We start from the raw sequence: 16,426 nt of genomic DNA, 5'->3' as shown, positions 1-16,426 counted from the left end.
TCCTTCTATCGCCCACTGCAAAGGCTCAGACCTACAACACATGTGGGTCTTAGGCAGCTGGTTTTTTTACCTCCTTTTGTGGTTGTGCTGCTTGTCTGGTAGGAACCCTGAGCAAGACTGTGGCCTCATGGTTACCTCTGGGAGTTTTTGCCGCTGACTCTTCATGGACACTGCGTTTAGCTCTGCCTTGGTGTGTGTTTGCAGAGTATTTGTATAATGGATTTACTCTTCTTCAACTTCAATAAAAGGTTGATGTATCTTTTTCCACCTAAAACTTAAGTCTTGCAGGAACTACTTATTTTGGTCTAAATTTTGTGGAAACAAATCCTTTCTGAGCATGTTTAATGAGGAGATGAAAACAATTGCCACTTACAGTTAGAATTCCAAACTTACTTATTTTAGGAGATAATATTTCTTTAGTTTCTTTGTTTATTTTTTAGTTTGTTTGCACTGAATGCTGAACCTCATGTTTCTTTTACTTTGTTTTGAAACTGTTCCAGCTAGTGTGGTTTTAAGCTTGATAGAGGTCTATTGTGCCACATGAATGCCTAGAGATATACATGACTTTTTATTGTTTTATCTTTAGCTTTATTGTGAATGAGTGCTTTTTGGATTGGTTGACCCAGACTAAATTAACAGAATTTCAGGACCATCAGAGGTATTTTTATTAAGGCATTGGGGTTTGCTTCTTTCCCACTACACACCAACATCATGGATGATCCCGTGAGGATAAAAGTAGCAAGTTTCCAAGTAAGCCCAGTTTTTGAGAAAAGTCCCAAATCTGTGAGTTGTCCCAAAGCATGACTAGAAAAGAACAAACTGAAATAACTTCACAAGCTTCGTCTGTCTTAGGCATATGCTGGGGTAACTCAGGCTCGAATTTTACTCTATCTTTGAGACTGTTACAGAGTCAAAATTGTGTTAGGATTTCTGTTATGGAAATTACAGATCCTTTTATTTATTGTTATTATATATCCCTGTATCTGTTATAGGTATTATTATATCATTTTCATGTGTCTTCATGGCATGTGTCTTCTTATCCAAATATACCAGATTCTGTTAGTTAGGTCTGAGAAAGCAGGATAAAAGCAGAGAGAGGCAGCTTTGCTGAAGACAATGAAAGGTGTTGGTAGTTGAATTCATGTCAAAAGTTGATTAATTGCCCTTTCCGAATGTCATTGAAAATGTTAAATGAATTACTGGACTTACATGCAGTTTTCCTGTCTACTTCTAGAAAGTGGGTACTAATTTTAAATGTTATATATTACTGTCCTGTAAAACCTTTGCTTAAACTCTTTAGGTTTATTGCTTTTGCTCTTTGGATTAGAGGCCAATATATTTCCTGGTGGAAAATGTTTCTTGTTAATGCGCAGTATTTGATATCATTCTTACAAATACCAAAAAATGCAATAAAAAAAATACAATTGCAATATTAATAATATTTTAAAGAGCAGGTAGAATGCAAACAGTATTGGGCTCCAGTGAAGTAGTGAGCCAATGTGGAGCTCCCTGGGTGATAAAGCATTTCTGCATCAGAGAAAATAATCCAAATTTCACCCTGAAAAGTCTATTTACCATCCATTCAAATGAGTGGAAAATACTGTTCATGTTTGAAGATGCAATTTAGCTTGCAGCAGATGACTGAAAACTCTTTTAACTGTTGTTTAACTCTTCTGATGAAGGAAAACTTTAGCATCCACTTTACTGTTGCCTTCCCATAAGTGTTAAAGGACAGAGTGCTGCATGATAATGAGTTTTATCGTTCTTTGTATTTGCAGCACCTCCAAATAGTAAATGGAAGTGTTCCCTCAGCCAAGATGTGGGTGCCTTTAGTTAAACTCAGGGTGTCCAGATACAAGTAAATTCTGTCAACTTCAGTGGAAACTATGCAAGTGTTGAGAACATGTAGGGGACTCAGATGTGTACTGTCTTTATTTCTATGCTTTGCTTTGTTTTCTTCATTTCCTAGTATTTAGTGTTTATTAAGTATAATCTGAAATTCCCAAATGCTTATTTCTCCTGGTATTGCAAACACTGGTCTTACAAACAAATCAGCAGAAAACATGGCACGGTGGCAGCATTTTGCTGTGTCCTTTTGCCTTCTCAGAGGATTAAATAGCTTCTTGTCTGGGGATGTCCTCTCCTGTGATGTTTTCAAGATCTTGTCAGGTCTCCACCACGACTCATCAGTCAAATTTCCACAATGGGGAAATCCTATGAAATCTACCCATCATGGAAACCTTACTATGAGGTTGAGAATTATCCTGTGAAATTTAATATTCGTTCTGTTTGTGCTTCAGAACTGCAACATGTTAAAATGCCATTACATTTTATCTTTCATTAAATCCCATAGAATTCAGTTATTCTTTCTATCAGATTCCATTCAGTTTTTTGTCCTTATTTTCCCAACCTTATGTATACAAAAGAGGTGGATTGCAAGGCATGTCCATTTATGAGAAAAGGATGATTCTCTCTCCTGATTATATTCAGAAAGACCTGACCAACAACAGGTATCTTTTTTTTCCCTGGATAACTATGGGAGGCTACATGAGAGGAGAAGCTCTGAATGCAGAATGTGCTAATAGAAGTTGAGAGAAATGGGAGCCAGACAGGAGGTGAAGGTAGAGTCAGCACAAGAGTGCATGAAATCACAGAAATCGTTAATGACCTTCTAATTGCAGAACTGAATCCTGTGTTTTTCCTGCAGGGCTTAAAAAGAGAAAATTCCCTACATGGTCATTACAAGGACTGTTTGCCAATTCTGTGGAGTTTTCTTTCCTTCTGAAAACATGTTTATGAAAATAAGTATGTGTTTGTTCTTCTTCAGATGTGAGCTGCCATGATAAAATCAGCTGAGGTAGAGCTCAGAGACAACTTTGCTGCTTCCTGAAAATTGCTGTGTGTTGTTTTTTGTTTGTTTGTTTTCAAATTGAGAAGTTTTCATATAACATGGCTTTGAAAGAACTCCTTTTATGCAAATGATACCACGCTTCTTTTGTAAATGAAACACAAGCTGGGCCAACCTCTGCCTGCAGATAAGCAGGAATGGCTTTCAAAGTTCCCTTGACTGCAGTGGGAGAGCTCCCTGCTTATCTGAGGAGAGTAGCGCCCAAAATCCCTGCAGGGCACAAAAATAAGGTAACAACCAGTGAATTGTTTTCACAATACAAAAAGCCTTTCAGGAAGCAGCAAGGAGCAATAAGAGGTGGCCAAAGAATCAGAAAATACCTCTTTCTCCTCTGGAAAAGAGAAATCTGAAGGTAGGTTATTTACCGAGACCTCCATCACATGCTGTTAATAGGGGTAAAAGCCCATCAGTCAAATATTTGACTAGTCATGGTTTATAGGGATTTCAAAGATATGAAAAGATAATGCCTGCATCCATTAGCTAGTTACTTGGAAATGCAACGTGGGTTAATTAATCTTTTAAAGAGTAATGATTATCTTCATTAACAATATATAAGATTTTTAAAGATTTACTCTTCTGCACCTATCATCCCTGTTATGTCTTTTATATTTCAGTATTTACCCTGTATCATCTATTGCTCATTTTAAATGAGGTAATATTGAGATTCTGTCATTGCGACAGATCTTCTGCCTTTCAGGCTGTTTTAAGCACCCCGTTTTCTAGTCCTTAATCAGCTCAACTATCACAGGAATCGATGAGAATATTGTTTGCATAAAGACTGTGGAGTCAAGTCTTGAAAAAGGTGATGGCTTCATATAAGCTAAGATAGCTTATCCTGACAAAGCTTAAGTCTGAAACCAGGCTTTCCGGGGAAAGCTTAGATGTGTAGGAGTTCAAGTCTGTCCCATCATCACTCCAAACATCTGTATCTTGTTCAAATTTAAAATGCTCAAGTGAGTAATTATTAATCACAAGTAGTCCATTTTTTTGTCTGTACACAACATACATGGTGCTAATAAGCAATACAATATAACTTCAATAATTTTAGTAGGAGCAGGGATGTAAAAGAAAATGTTCTTGCAAAATGACAGTGATCTTTATTCGGTGCCCAAAGTATCGAATTAAATCTCAACTACTTAGTAAAACCTCATGCTTGGGAGCAATTGTTGTACTATAAAGTCCTAAATTAAAAACATACATTAACTGACATTTCCAATTTTACCGCTGCCATTTTATTTTCGTTTTGGATAAACAGACCAAGCTTAAAGTTATGGGTAAGATCCAGAGATGCTCCTTTGGCATCTAAAATGGGGTTTAGATTGAGTTTAGGGCAAAAGTCCAACAAAGGGATCCAGAAAGCTAACACTCACTGGCCACAAATCTCTCAGGTGCTTAGATTAACCAGTGTCTGTAGTTTGTGCTGAACATTCCCCAGATCATACTTGAGCTAGAGCTCTGAAGGAGAAGACATCACGTGGAGCAGTAAGAGGCTCTCAGTCCTAGCTGGATTACAGCTCCAGCTAAAGCTCCTTTGCAGTCCCCAGACAGGATGGAGCCAGGCACAAGTCCTGCTGCTCACAGGCAGCCTCCAGCACCATGCTTCATCCCCTCTCTTCCTCCCAGATTGCTTGGCTCCAAAGCATCAGGACAGCTTTGCCTAGGAGGACTCATGTCCACTGTCTGCATCTTTCCACAGGGACAGGAGGAGGAGGAAAGCAAGGAATGGCCATGGAGTGGGATGCTGGATCTCATGGCAAAAGGAAAGGAAAGTGCGGGCAGGGGCTGTAGGTACCTGGGAGAGAGCACAGGACAGAGAGCAGCACAGCCAAGCCCTAGTCCCAGGTTTAGACCTGTGACCAACCTGTTCATTCAGGGATGAAGACCACAGTTTTGAATCAGCCCCTTTATGGTAGGCTCAGCCTTGCTGTACTATGCCTGTTAAACAACAGTGCTAAGCCTTTTGTGTTTTGAAGGTGTTTTGTAAGAATGAATTAATTTATCCTCATTTCACCCCTATGAGAAAGGTAAATACCCTCTGAAGTTTGGAAACAGCCTTTTTGCTTATCTCACAGACTCCTTGAATCCAGCTCCAGATTCCCAAAGGAGGCATTCCAGGGTCTGAACAAGTCCAAAACCTGGTTCTGGGCTCAGTATAAATGAGAGCCCCGGAAGAGCAATAGTTGCACATTTAAGCTCCCCAGGTATCCCCAAAATGAGGGGAGAGGGCAGGCTGAAAGCAAGTAATAAAGCAGCTGAAAAATCCTTTCAGAATCAAACAAAAAAATCCCATTAGCATGAAGAAACTCAGACTAATCAGCCATCCCTGAACTCCTTCTTCAAACTGTTGAGCTTTTCAGCATCTTCTGAAGGTCAGCACAATATTTCAAAATAAAAGCTGTGGCTGACAGACCCTTACTGAGGGACATCTGCCAAAAAAAAAGTGAGCTGAAGCTGCTGCAGATCAGCCACTCTCCTGATTGCAGCTGTGACACTGTTGCCTCTGGTGAGAGCCAGGATGTCAGATAGGCTGGTCCCAGGCCATTTGGGGATTTATGAACACCAATACCGTAAAGTCCTTGGAAGGAGATCATGAATCACAGGTTTGCAGCAAGGCAGCAGTCATGCCAATGAGTCGTCATTAACTCAGTTTCTAAACTGAGTGAAAGTAGGGCATCAGTTAAAGTGCATTGCAGTAACATAAACTTGCGGTGACAAAAGCGAGGTCAGCATTAAAAAGAAAAGGTCATAACCTCCTAACCAAACACAGATGGGAAATGAACACTATCCTTGCCATTGTTCCTGTTTGATTATCAAAAAGCTGCTATGAAGCTAAGTAGACCATCAGGTTATTAGCTCTTGTATCAGATAAAGGATGTGTTCTGTTAAGCTAAGGCATAAATATAGACTTCATTGCTTTCACTAGCCCATTTACAAACCTAGCCAGTTCAGTTTTGTTTGTAGCTATTCTGAGTGCACCACATGTTTCACCTGGGGCAAAGACCACCAAGTTAGCTTTGCATAGAGGTGGTTTCTGTTTGGCAGGGCTGGTTTTCTCAAACACAGCATTACACAATCGTGGTTATATCTTGTGGAGCCAGCTTGGGCACGGAAGGATTGTGGTCTGCTTTCCAGCACTAAATATAATACATGTGGACAAATCACAGAATCAACCAAATGGACTGTGCCAGGCCAGAGCAGTTCGGCAGCCTCGCAAAAGCTCCTAGATACAAGGAGAGGCCTTGGAAGCAGCCAGAAGTCCTTTCTACAGTGCTGACAGAGGTCCACAAACAGAGATTTTTCCTAGTTTTTCCTTTTCCTGGATAAGCCACCCCCAGCAGACTGAAGTCTCATTCCAGCCCTTGGGCCAACTCTCCAAATCTGGGGGCCTCAGCTCACTGATACAGATGTGCTGATCTCACTGGGACCCTGGATGGTTTGACCGTGACACCTCAGCTTGATGAGCTGTGTATCATGCAAGGCGTCAGCAACCTATTGGAAATCCTTGACCCTAGGTTTTGTCACTAATTTGCCTTGTGGCTCTTGGAGACACATTGACTGAGAAGGGGCACGCAGTGGCATGCTTTATGTTCACCCGCCAAGCAGAAAGCCGCTGCCTGACACTGTCCTGCCACCTCTTTCAGAGGAAAGAACAGAGCCAGCACAATTTATTTTGCTTGGTATCTAGGTACTCGTACCACACCTTGGAGGAATTCAGAGACTTGTTGGGTTTTAGTTACTGATGTTATACTTATTATTTTTATATTTACTATGACATCAAAAGGAAACTTGATAGTTTGGTGTGCTTGTAGATCCATTGGTATCGTTCTAATATAATATACCTTATCATCTATTTTGGTACAGTTGTCATATAATATACTTTATCATCTGTGTCTACTAACACATAGAACTTTCTTTTTTTTAAAAAGAGATTAATATTTGGCTATGAAGAGTTATTGTCTCAGGGACTCCTAAGAACCATTAGCACCAAATGACAATTAAAGTGCAGAAAATGTCCTGCATCAAGATCATGCATAATTGCTGTTGGAACATTTAGAGCAAATCTGTATGCTGTCTTGGTTACTCATGAATATCTGCCTTTTAATCTTTTTCATTTTATGACCCATGCCATTCCTTTAATTATCACAGTATGGAAGACTGTTAGCTTTACAAGACAGTAAAGGCTTCCAAAACCTGCTCCGCATTTCAATACAAGAATTCAGGTAGATACATAACCATAAAACATAAAGTAGAAAATTGAAGTGCTGAGAATAGTTAAGGGAATTAAACTAAAACTGTACTTGCAGCCAGGTTTGCCAGCTTGGCTCGTTACGAAAGGAGGAACTACATTCCAAGGAAATTACACTGTCCCTGTTCTGTACAGACAACCTCAAAATACTCAGACTCATGCAAAAAGTTGATCAACAGGATCGACTCAGAAATACAAGAAAGTTGCTTTCTCCTACTCTAAGGTTTTTTATCACACACACAAAAAAAAAAGACTTACGTCTTTACCTGAGCTTGTGTGACTTCCTCTGTCTACTTGAGCATGTCTGCATTTATCTCAACTGACTAGAGTTGATAAAGGCCTTTACTTTGAATATGCAGTGAAAATACGAGATGAATTAGTCTGTTCAAATATGTGAAAAATTGGGAGTAAAACCCAAGTATCTTCATATTCACTAACTTGAAACAGAAGACCAACATTGTGCTGTGTTATTAGTCCTGACATGTACAGTAACAAGCATAGCGTGTTGTTCTCCACACACAGAGCTTTTTTCTACTTGTACTGAACACTTGGACTGGATAAGACGTTTGTATGTCAGTTGTCAGGCTGAATTATTTGCTGTGGATACCAAGCAGAAGTCTGTACTAGAACCGGGTTTATTTTGCTACCAGTGTAGTGGTAAAGAGCCACAATAGCATCACAGATATTTTCTTACTGAAGTTGCACAATTGCTAACTTGCATTTCAGACGAACAGAATGGAACAATAGCATTGTGTTGTTCGAAGTTTGCTTTCTATTTTTCTGTTATCACTAAACAATACAGTAGTTTTTAAAAAATCTTTCCATCTTATTGTCCAGGTGTGGAAGGCTGTCCTCTTGTATTTAAAGATCCAAATCCATCTGAATATAAGCATGAAGAAACAGTGAAAGACCTACTTTATCGCAGGTGGTTCCTCTCTGTTTTTTAGTTATTCTTTGTATATTTTGAACTTCTAGTCTGTGTTCCTTGTGGAATTGATTCCTTAGCCCTTAGAATGAGTACCACTTCCTCACATGAGAAGTTTCCCTGATTGCAAGAAATGCTGTATACCACCTTTTAAATTAATCTTTTTGAGCAATATATATCTCTTGATCTGTTCCACTCATTTGTAATATATCAGTGAGTGTTTGCTGAGGGCCATTACAAAAGAACCAGTAGTGCCACTGGAGCCCATCACAACAAAAAATACTTAAATAAATTCTGTTGTGATAGAGACCTATGACATGAGTTGGCTTTAGGACATAAAGTTATGAAGCACATTTCAAATAAAACACTCTACACTTTATTGCACTGCAGGACATCTCCAAAAATAGTGACAAATGAGTACAAGAATAGCATTTTCTTCACTGCAAAGGCTAGATTAGTGATCTTGGGGTTTAATGCCTGTTAAAAATAAATATGGTAGACAACAAAAATGCCTCTATTGATAGCCGCTGTGACTTACAATGGTATATCGGACCCAGTAATGAACCATGTATATTAAAAAGTGTATTTTATGCAGGGATAATTTAGATTCTTTTTTACTGTGTTTGAATATTGTAAGAAAAGGCTTATGTATAAGTTGAACTTGCTAATTAAAGCGATTTCTTCTGATGCATGACTGCACTGGATATGTAGAGGATTTAGTTAATGGTAGATCTTTCAGCAATTGCCTAAGCTGTGCCCTGCCCACCAGTTCTTCCCCATCAGCTGTCTGCATGCACACAGACCTCTTGGAATACCATAGAAACCTCCCAGCTCTGCTATCAATGAATTTATGATGTAAATCACTGTGACTCTATGCGCTGGAAAATTGCATAGTGTTAGTGTACATACACAGGAATGTACACTGCAGGAAAATTATGTCGCCACCCTAGTCAGGATGAGTAACCTCAACAAGAGCTGAAATAGTACTGAACATGAATTTTAACTCAGATTAGCCATTTGAATTCAACTCGGGGATCATTTGTATATTTGCTACTGACTTACTGAATTTCCTTGTCCTCTCTGTTATCTTAACTTAAGGTAACTAATTCCGTTCAGACTTAAGAACATTTTTTACCTGTCAGCATAGAATATAGGTTAAACTCCCTAAGATGCAGTTAGTTAATTGAAAAGTATGATGAAGACACGTCCACTGTGGGCTTACTCTGTTGAAGCTGATGCCAGTGCTGTGACCGATTTGCAACAGCAGATTAAAGCTGGATGGATGGAGCTGTTATCATCACCCTCTCTCATTTGCTCTGTCCTCTTAAATGATGATGCTATCTCCATAGCAGGGCCTCTGATCCACAGGGAATCAGGTCCTGAACTGGCACGGATTTTGGTCCAGAATAGCAAAGCAAACTGAACTCTCAGGAGGAGTCATCACTAGGGTTATCTCATATAAATTTGCCACCATAACTCTGTCAGAGACCAAAGTAACAAGGTGTACTATCCCCCTGGAAAAAGTATAAAATCATACTATAAAACTTTTCCTTAAAGAGGAGAAAAGGCTACCATTTGCTGACAGTAGAGTTTTTGAAACATAAATTGACATGGCTCTGCTGTTACCTAACCTGAAATGACCTATCTGAGGACTAAATGTGTTCTTGTACAAACACAATCTCTGTGTGATATGGAGGACCCTGTAATTTCCTTTTCTGTAATAAAGCAAGGAAAAAATGAGATGCATCAAACATCCTACAAAATGCTTTCAGGTCAGCGTGTTGTCTGAGCTTGTGCAGACCTATAGAGTGCTTGTGATCAGAGCTAAATGGGACCCAAATTTCTGAAATGAGGGCAAGTAAAACAAGCATGGCTGTGTTTTCTGGCTTTCTGGCTTTCTTTAGTATGGCAGCTTGAACATTATTCCACAGTAAGGCCAGGCCTGACTTGTCAGTACAAGTGGCAAACAGTGTGAAGGAGAACCATGATGTTCAATATTTAGAGATTATAACCCAGGACACAGTTAGGGGGAATGAAACTTGTAGGAAGAAAATTGCTATTGGGAAACTGTTAGTGGTACACAAACACTGAAGACCAAGCCTGAGGGGAAACACCAGCCATAGCACTTGAGGTTGCCAGTCACACTAATATGACACATCGTTACCAGCCACTTGCAATGGTTAACCAAAATCCATTTTCTCATCCCAAAATCCATTTTCTCATCAGTTATACTGGCTACTGTCTGCTGAGGGATGGAAAAATGAGCACATCGTGACACTGGCTTTGAAAATATCTCTTACAAAAGAATATAATCCATCGTTCTTACAAAGGAATAATCCATCCACAGCTATTGCTCGCTGATAGTTATCGCAGGCTAAAGCTTACAAGTCTTCTGTAGACACATGAAAGACACACTGACACACAAGTCATGGGAAGGTCACAAAAGATTGAACAGCATCCATCATTCAAACCAAGTAGAGAAACAAAGGGATTACTTGTTTTCCTTCTGTAAATGATAGACAGCAGCTAGTTCTTTGATCTGTACTCAAAAGGTGTATCTATAGCCTAAGTATTTTGCTTTTAATTCAGCAAAAATCTTTTAGTGTTTAAGTTCAGCTAAAATTACATTTGAGTGTGTGCTAAGGAGAACTGGGATTGTTGGACCTTTGAAGAGAGGTGAGACTGAATTTTTAATTCTCCTAAGTTTCCCTGTTTCTTTAGGGTGTATTCAAGTGAACCATGTTTGTAGTGACCTGGTCTGGATGTTCCAAAAGAGCAGCTCTGTGCTAGAGGTTGCAGTGTTGGAATAGAGAAAGACCCTGGGTCAAATGCAGATGAAAAGAGGTACCAAACATCATGGGAGGCTTGGTAAGGAGCAGCAGAGTTTATATGATATGAGGACTGTGAAATACATTGTACTGTTCACATAACTCCTGTGTTCTCCCTAAGCTTTAAATGTCTCACAGTGGACCATGTTACTTCTGATTTTAGGTACCTTGAGGAAAGAGTCACAGTATGCTGGTGACATGCACTGTGGGGAATATCTTCCCTAGAGCTGCCCATAAATCTGAACCTGAGCTTCCCATATGTGGGAATCAGCAAATTTCTGCCTGAGAGGTTGCTTGAAAAAGCATACAAAGGAAAGCACTGTGATGAGGCTCAAATATGAGAGCAAAGATGACTTGGTTTTCATTTATTGCTTGTATTTTCCTTCTTGTAGTGGTGACATACAGTACCTGTTATTTGTGGCATCCTTTACATTACACTGAATCCCACCCTGCTTTTATTGTTAAGTTTTCGGTTCCGATTGCACTTGCTAAAGGAATCTAAGGAAGAATTTTCGGTCTCCAAAGCACAGATTGAAACCAGTGCTGTTTCACCAAGTTTAGCCAGAGTAGCCTATCTAAGGATACTGGCCTCACATCCCAAGATGTGGTTTGAGGGAAAGAATAAGTCAGATAGTATTTATGGCTCTAAATACCTCCGCAGTGCACACTGGTACTTACTGTTGGACAGCTATAGATCCTCTTTTTCAGATACTGGAAGAATGGGGATGATTGTAAACAGAAAACTGAGGGGCTTAGTGGGTGGGAAATCTATTTCAGAACATTAAAACAAGAACATAGCAGGGAATATACTGCAACAAATTGATGCCTGTCGAGTATCCTTGCATCTTTTTTCATGTTTTAGTGGTCAGTCAGCCTTGTCTAATTCTTGTCCCACCCATTGTTTTCTCTCTCCACTGCAGGGCCACCTCTGTTATGTCATTTTAAACTTGTTGCAATAAACAGTATACCTGCCTCTGTGTTGTGTCAGAAATAGAGCATTTTTGGAATTTTCTGCTTAATCTAGTATTTGTCAGAACATGTTGACTCGTCAGAAGTGAATCTGCAGGAATGTATCAGTTTTAGCAGTTTCTTGAGTGGAAGTGCTGGTTGAAAAGAGGCCGACGGACCACACGCCCACTCCTCCCAGTGCTGGGACCTTCACTTCACACTGGCCAGGCAGGAGAGGAACACAGTTGTTCTTGGGTTGAGTGTGCCTTTTGGGTGTTTCACACAAAGTTTGAAAGCTCTTGGTTTCATCCCAGCACAGAGCAGGAAAAATTCCATAATAGCAAGGTGTTACAGGGAATGAGAAAATTGTTTCCTGCCCCATACAATATAGAAGTCAGTACTCTGTGTACTGGGACTATTTTTGAGTTATAGCAATATACCTGCTCTTTTTTTTTCTTTTAAGTGTTAATCCATGCTAGATTTGTTTCCAGGATTCTGGTATCAGGAATTAGTACCAGAAAAATGTTACTGATTTAAAAGAAGATCTTTATTCTCAATACTAAAAGTGTGACTTGTTCTTACCAGCTAATTCTTGCAAATAGCCTGTGTTTCTGATTTTTATCCCCAACTATCAGTCATAATTCTTATCAAATAACAGTTAGGAAGACCTTTTTTTTCCCCAAAACCTATTATTTTGTGTAATTAAGGAGGTAAACCACAGAAAGAATTCAGTGGATGCTGAAATAAAATGTCACAAGAAATGCAGGAGAATTATTGATGGATTGTTTTACCCAAACTGGTGAAAACACTGAATTTATAAACAGCTGAAACAGCTCTGGTCTATAGTCATCTTTTCATTTTGCTTAAAGTCCTAATGAAATATAAAGTCCATACAGATTCCTATTATTAGTTTATAATTTTCAAGGTCATCTATTTTAAATTCTTTCAGTGGTCACAAGCATTTCTTGATTAGCAACAATTGCCTAACTATAGTCAAACTAGAAGGATTTTCCCAAAGTATGTGATCATATTGCTGTTAGAATGCATAATTGTTTTCTCCTTGAAGAAGCTAAATTTGGCTTAACAACTGTGTCATGACGTTAACAGAAAACGTCTGGTGTGACAGGGCATAATGTGGATACTGCGCTGAAACGCTCATAACCACAGTTCATTTAATTGATCTTTCGAGAGGGTGAAATATCACACTAGTCATCTGCCTTTGGTTCTTCAAGCCACATCAAACAATTGTATGGAGATGTAAAAAAAAAAAAAGAGAAGCGATAGGTTGTTTGATTTCATCAGTTAATGGCCGTAGGTCATTTGATAGCCCTTTGTTTACAACACAGTGATCGGCTGTATCTTGTAAAGGTTCACCAGAGTGACTTACTGCTGTGGTACAGGGCCTAAAATAAAGCTTGCACATGCCAGGCACCACATGATGCATAAAGTATTCTAATAATATATTACAAAGCCTTGTCAACACTAGTGAGAATGAGTATTCCAAGAAGTAGAGCTGGCTGAAAAAAAACATTCTTTTTTCCAAACTGGGCCTTTATGAAAGACAGTGATTTGGGCAGCTGGAGGGAGAGAGAGAGGAGTTTCTTCCTTTGGTCTGGTGGAGAGAAGTCTCTTTCTTGGTTAATCAAAAATGTCAATAGACATTTTAAATATCCATGTTATTTCGTGTCTTTTCTATTTCTTATATTTGAGCTTAGCTGTGCCAGCTTTCTCAGCTCAGCCCCTTGAGAACTTGACAAATGTCTTATATCCACACACTGAAGGACTCCAATTGCTTTGTGTGCTTTGTGACCTGAGCGTCTTGGGCAGTTTTGCTTTTAGCTATGTGTACACCATCCTGTTTTAAACTGTATCAGTCAGCTGATTTAATGCCCATGTGGAAGTAGTCATCTCTCTATTGCTGCTCTACAACATGCCAAATGGTCTCGAGAAATTCATCGTAAGAAAACCCTTCCGTGAATTGGTCTAAAAGCAGTGAAATGGGTACCCACGAAGAACAGTAATCATAGCAGTTTCTAGCACAACTCTTATGACACTAAGCAAAATTATGACCACTTCTTAAACTGAAATACATCAGCTACTATATGCAGCCTAGAAATGGATTTCTGTTGATTAATAAACTGATGTTTTAGTATATGAAATATAAACACTATTTCCTTTAAATATATTTTGACAGATTAAAGCTCTGACAATGAAGCCCTTTACTGCATATCCTTCTGGGTTTATCGTATTCCTGTTTACCTTGCTGCAGAGGAGCCACGGACAATGCAAAGAAGCAGCTAAAAAATCAGAGATGAATTTCAGTGTAAAATATGATCTTCCTAACTTCATCGCAGAAACACCAATTCAGAATGTAGTTTTATACAAGCATCATGTTTATGTTGGAGCAGTCAACAAGATTTATGTACTAAATGAAACTCTCCAGAACATTTCTGTGTACAAGACTGGACCTGTTTTGGAGAACCCTGACTGTGTGCCATGTGAAGACTGCAGAGATAAAGCCAATTTATCTAACAGTGTATGGAAGGATAATGTCAACATGGCACTGCTCTTAGAAACTTATTATGATGATCAGCTCATCAGCTGTGGTAGCGTGTCCGGAGGCATCTGCCACCGTCACATCATTCACCCTGACAACCCTGCTGACATTGAAAGCGAGGTGCACTGCATGTACTCACCTCGGGTAGATGGAGAAGCAGATAATTGTCCTGACTGTGTTGTAAGCCCTTTAGGAACCAAAGTTTTGGTGACCGAAAAGGACAGGTTTGTCAACTTCTTTGTTGGAAATACTGTGACATCTACATTTCAACCTCCCTATGTGCTGCATTCTATATCAGTTAGAAGGTTAAAAGAAACACAGGATGGTTTTGAATTTCTCACAGATCAGTCTTATATAGATATCCTTCCTCAGTTTCGTGACTCGTATCCCATTAGGTACGTCCATGCCTTTGAAAATGATCACTTTGTGTATTTTCTGACTGTACAGAGAGAAACTCTTGACTCACAAGCTTTTCACACTAGAATTATCCGCTTCTGCACTTTAGACTCAGAGATGCGTTCTTACATGGAAATGCCTCTTGAGTGCATTTTTACTGAAAAGCGAAGAAAGAGGTCCATCCGAAAGGAGGTATTCAACATTTTGCAAGCTGCCTATGTAAGCAAGCCTGGTGCAGCTTTAGCCCATGAAATGGGCCTTGGGTTGAACGATGATATTCTCTATGGTGTTTTTGCACAAAGCAAACCAGACTCTTCTGAACCAACTAAGAGATCTGCTGTCTGCGCTGTCTCTGTGCGAACCATCAATGAGTTCTTCAACAAGATTGTTGACAAGCAGAACATGAAATGTCTCCATCACTTTTACGGGAAGGAGAGCAAATACTGCTTGAACAGGGTAAGTGATAATTGATTTGCTGTATTTTGGAACTTTTGTTCTCTCTTGGCCTACTCTGTTGCCAGGTATCCGTCCTTTCAGTTTCAGTTACAAAATCTAAGTTCCTGATTATTTCAGGTTACTTAGCATTGCTGATGATTCATCTCTATAAGGATTAGTTCCTGCAAATTGAGTATGAAAATCACTGAGGTCTTTATGGTGCAAAAAATGTAGTAGTGGGACTGGGGGGAAAATCTTTTTTTTTTTTAGTTTGTAAGGTTTTTTCCTTGGGAAACTGTGATGCAGATAAATGGAACATTTAGGTGGTTATTTCTTTTCATATTTCAAAAAGATGTTCATAAACATTCATATCCATGTGCGCTGAGGAGTCCCTGAGAACATCACTCATATTTTAAACTATGTTAATGCTGAATCACTGCCCTCCTCAGAAGAAAATGAAAGAGATCGTTTGAAACATGCTACGAAGAGCTAGACTGTAATATGGTTACTCATACTTGGTACAGAAATGGTCCAATTGACATCAGTTTTCTTCATGAAAGAGGTGTCTATGAGAAGTGTATCTGAACGAGGGTACAGGTGGTCTCGGGTGGGAGGGTTGCCTTTCTGTACACTGAGTTCAAGCGATTGCTCCTCTCCATACATCTGAAATACTGTGAGCAGAGGAAACATAGAAATTATCCCTTTCCCTTCTGGCCAGTGTTTGTGCTGGTTTCAGCTCTTGTAAAAGGAATACCTAATCTGGGAATCAGGTACTTTTAACAATTACTTTGGGGCATGAAACATTAGAACTTTAAATCACCTGCTTATGCAGCAGGCCCCTAAATATCCTCTGTGGGGAACTTTTTTTTCTCAAATACAAGAAATTTGGAGCTCAGAGGTGGCACGCTGTCCTCTAACAGAGGGCAGGGCCAGAGTCTCTGTGGTGGGGCTCTGCTCAGCCAAGATGAGGCCTGTGTTAGGACAGAACAATGGCTCCACCTGCATTTGGAGATGGATGGGATCTGTCATGTCCCATTGTTGGGATAGCTCAGAGTGAGGGTGGAAACCACAGGCCTTCTTAATCCCAAGTACCACCAGAGTCCTCCTCAGCACAGCTGCCCAGCACAGGGCAACCAGACACATGCCCTGGTTGGAGATGGGAGTCTCTTTCATCAAAGAGAAG

The 16,426-nt window shown here is 39.6% G+C and overlaps 1 protein-coding gene across 7 annotated transcripts in view; it reads left to right on the top strand.

The window, feature by feature from the left end:
• MET (MET proto-oncogene, receptor tyrosine kinase) overlaps positions 1-16,426 on the top strand; it is a 126,913-nt gene that overhangs the window by 41,880 nt on the left and 68,607 nt on the right. For 4 of the 7 annotated variants that reach the window (XM_017817891.1, XM_017817890.1, XM_017817889.1 and 1 more), the window contains exon 2: positions 14,050-15,264. In XM_017817891.1, the coding sequence (XP_017673380.1) occupies positions 14,065-15,264 (1,200 nt within the window). In that variant the 5' untranslated portion in view covers positions 14,050-14,064. Of the gene's footprint in view, positions 1-8,067; positions 8,083-10,931; positions 10,948-14,049; positions 15,265-16,426 lie in introns of those variants that run through there. The other 3 variants (XM_017817886.1, XM_017817893.1, XM_017817892.1) reach the window with 2 other exon arrangements.

The sequence above is a fragment of the Lepidothrix coronata genome, unplaced genomic scaffold (assembly GCF_001604755.1).
Source record: "Lepidothrix coronata isolate B3197 unplaced genomic scaffold, Lepidothrix_coronata-1.0 Scaffold63, whole genome shotgun sequence".
Taxonomy (NCBI): Eukaryota; Metazoa; Chordata; class Aves; order Passeriformes; family Pipridae; genus Lepidothrix; species Lepidothrix coronata.
Note: the sequence above shows the minus strand (reverse complement) of the source record. Positions and strands in the feature narration are given on the sequence as shown.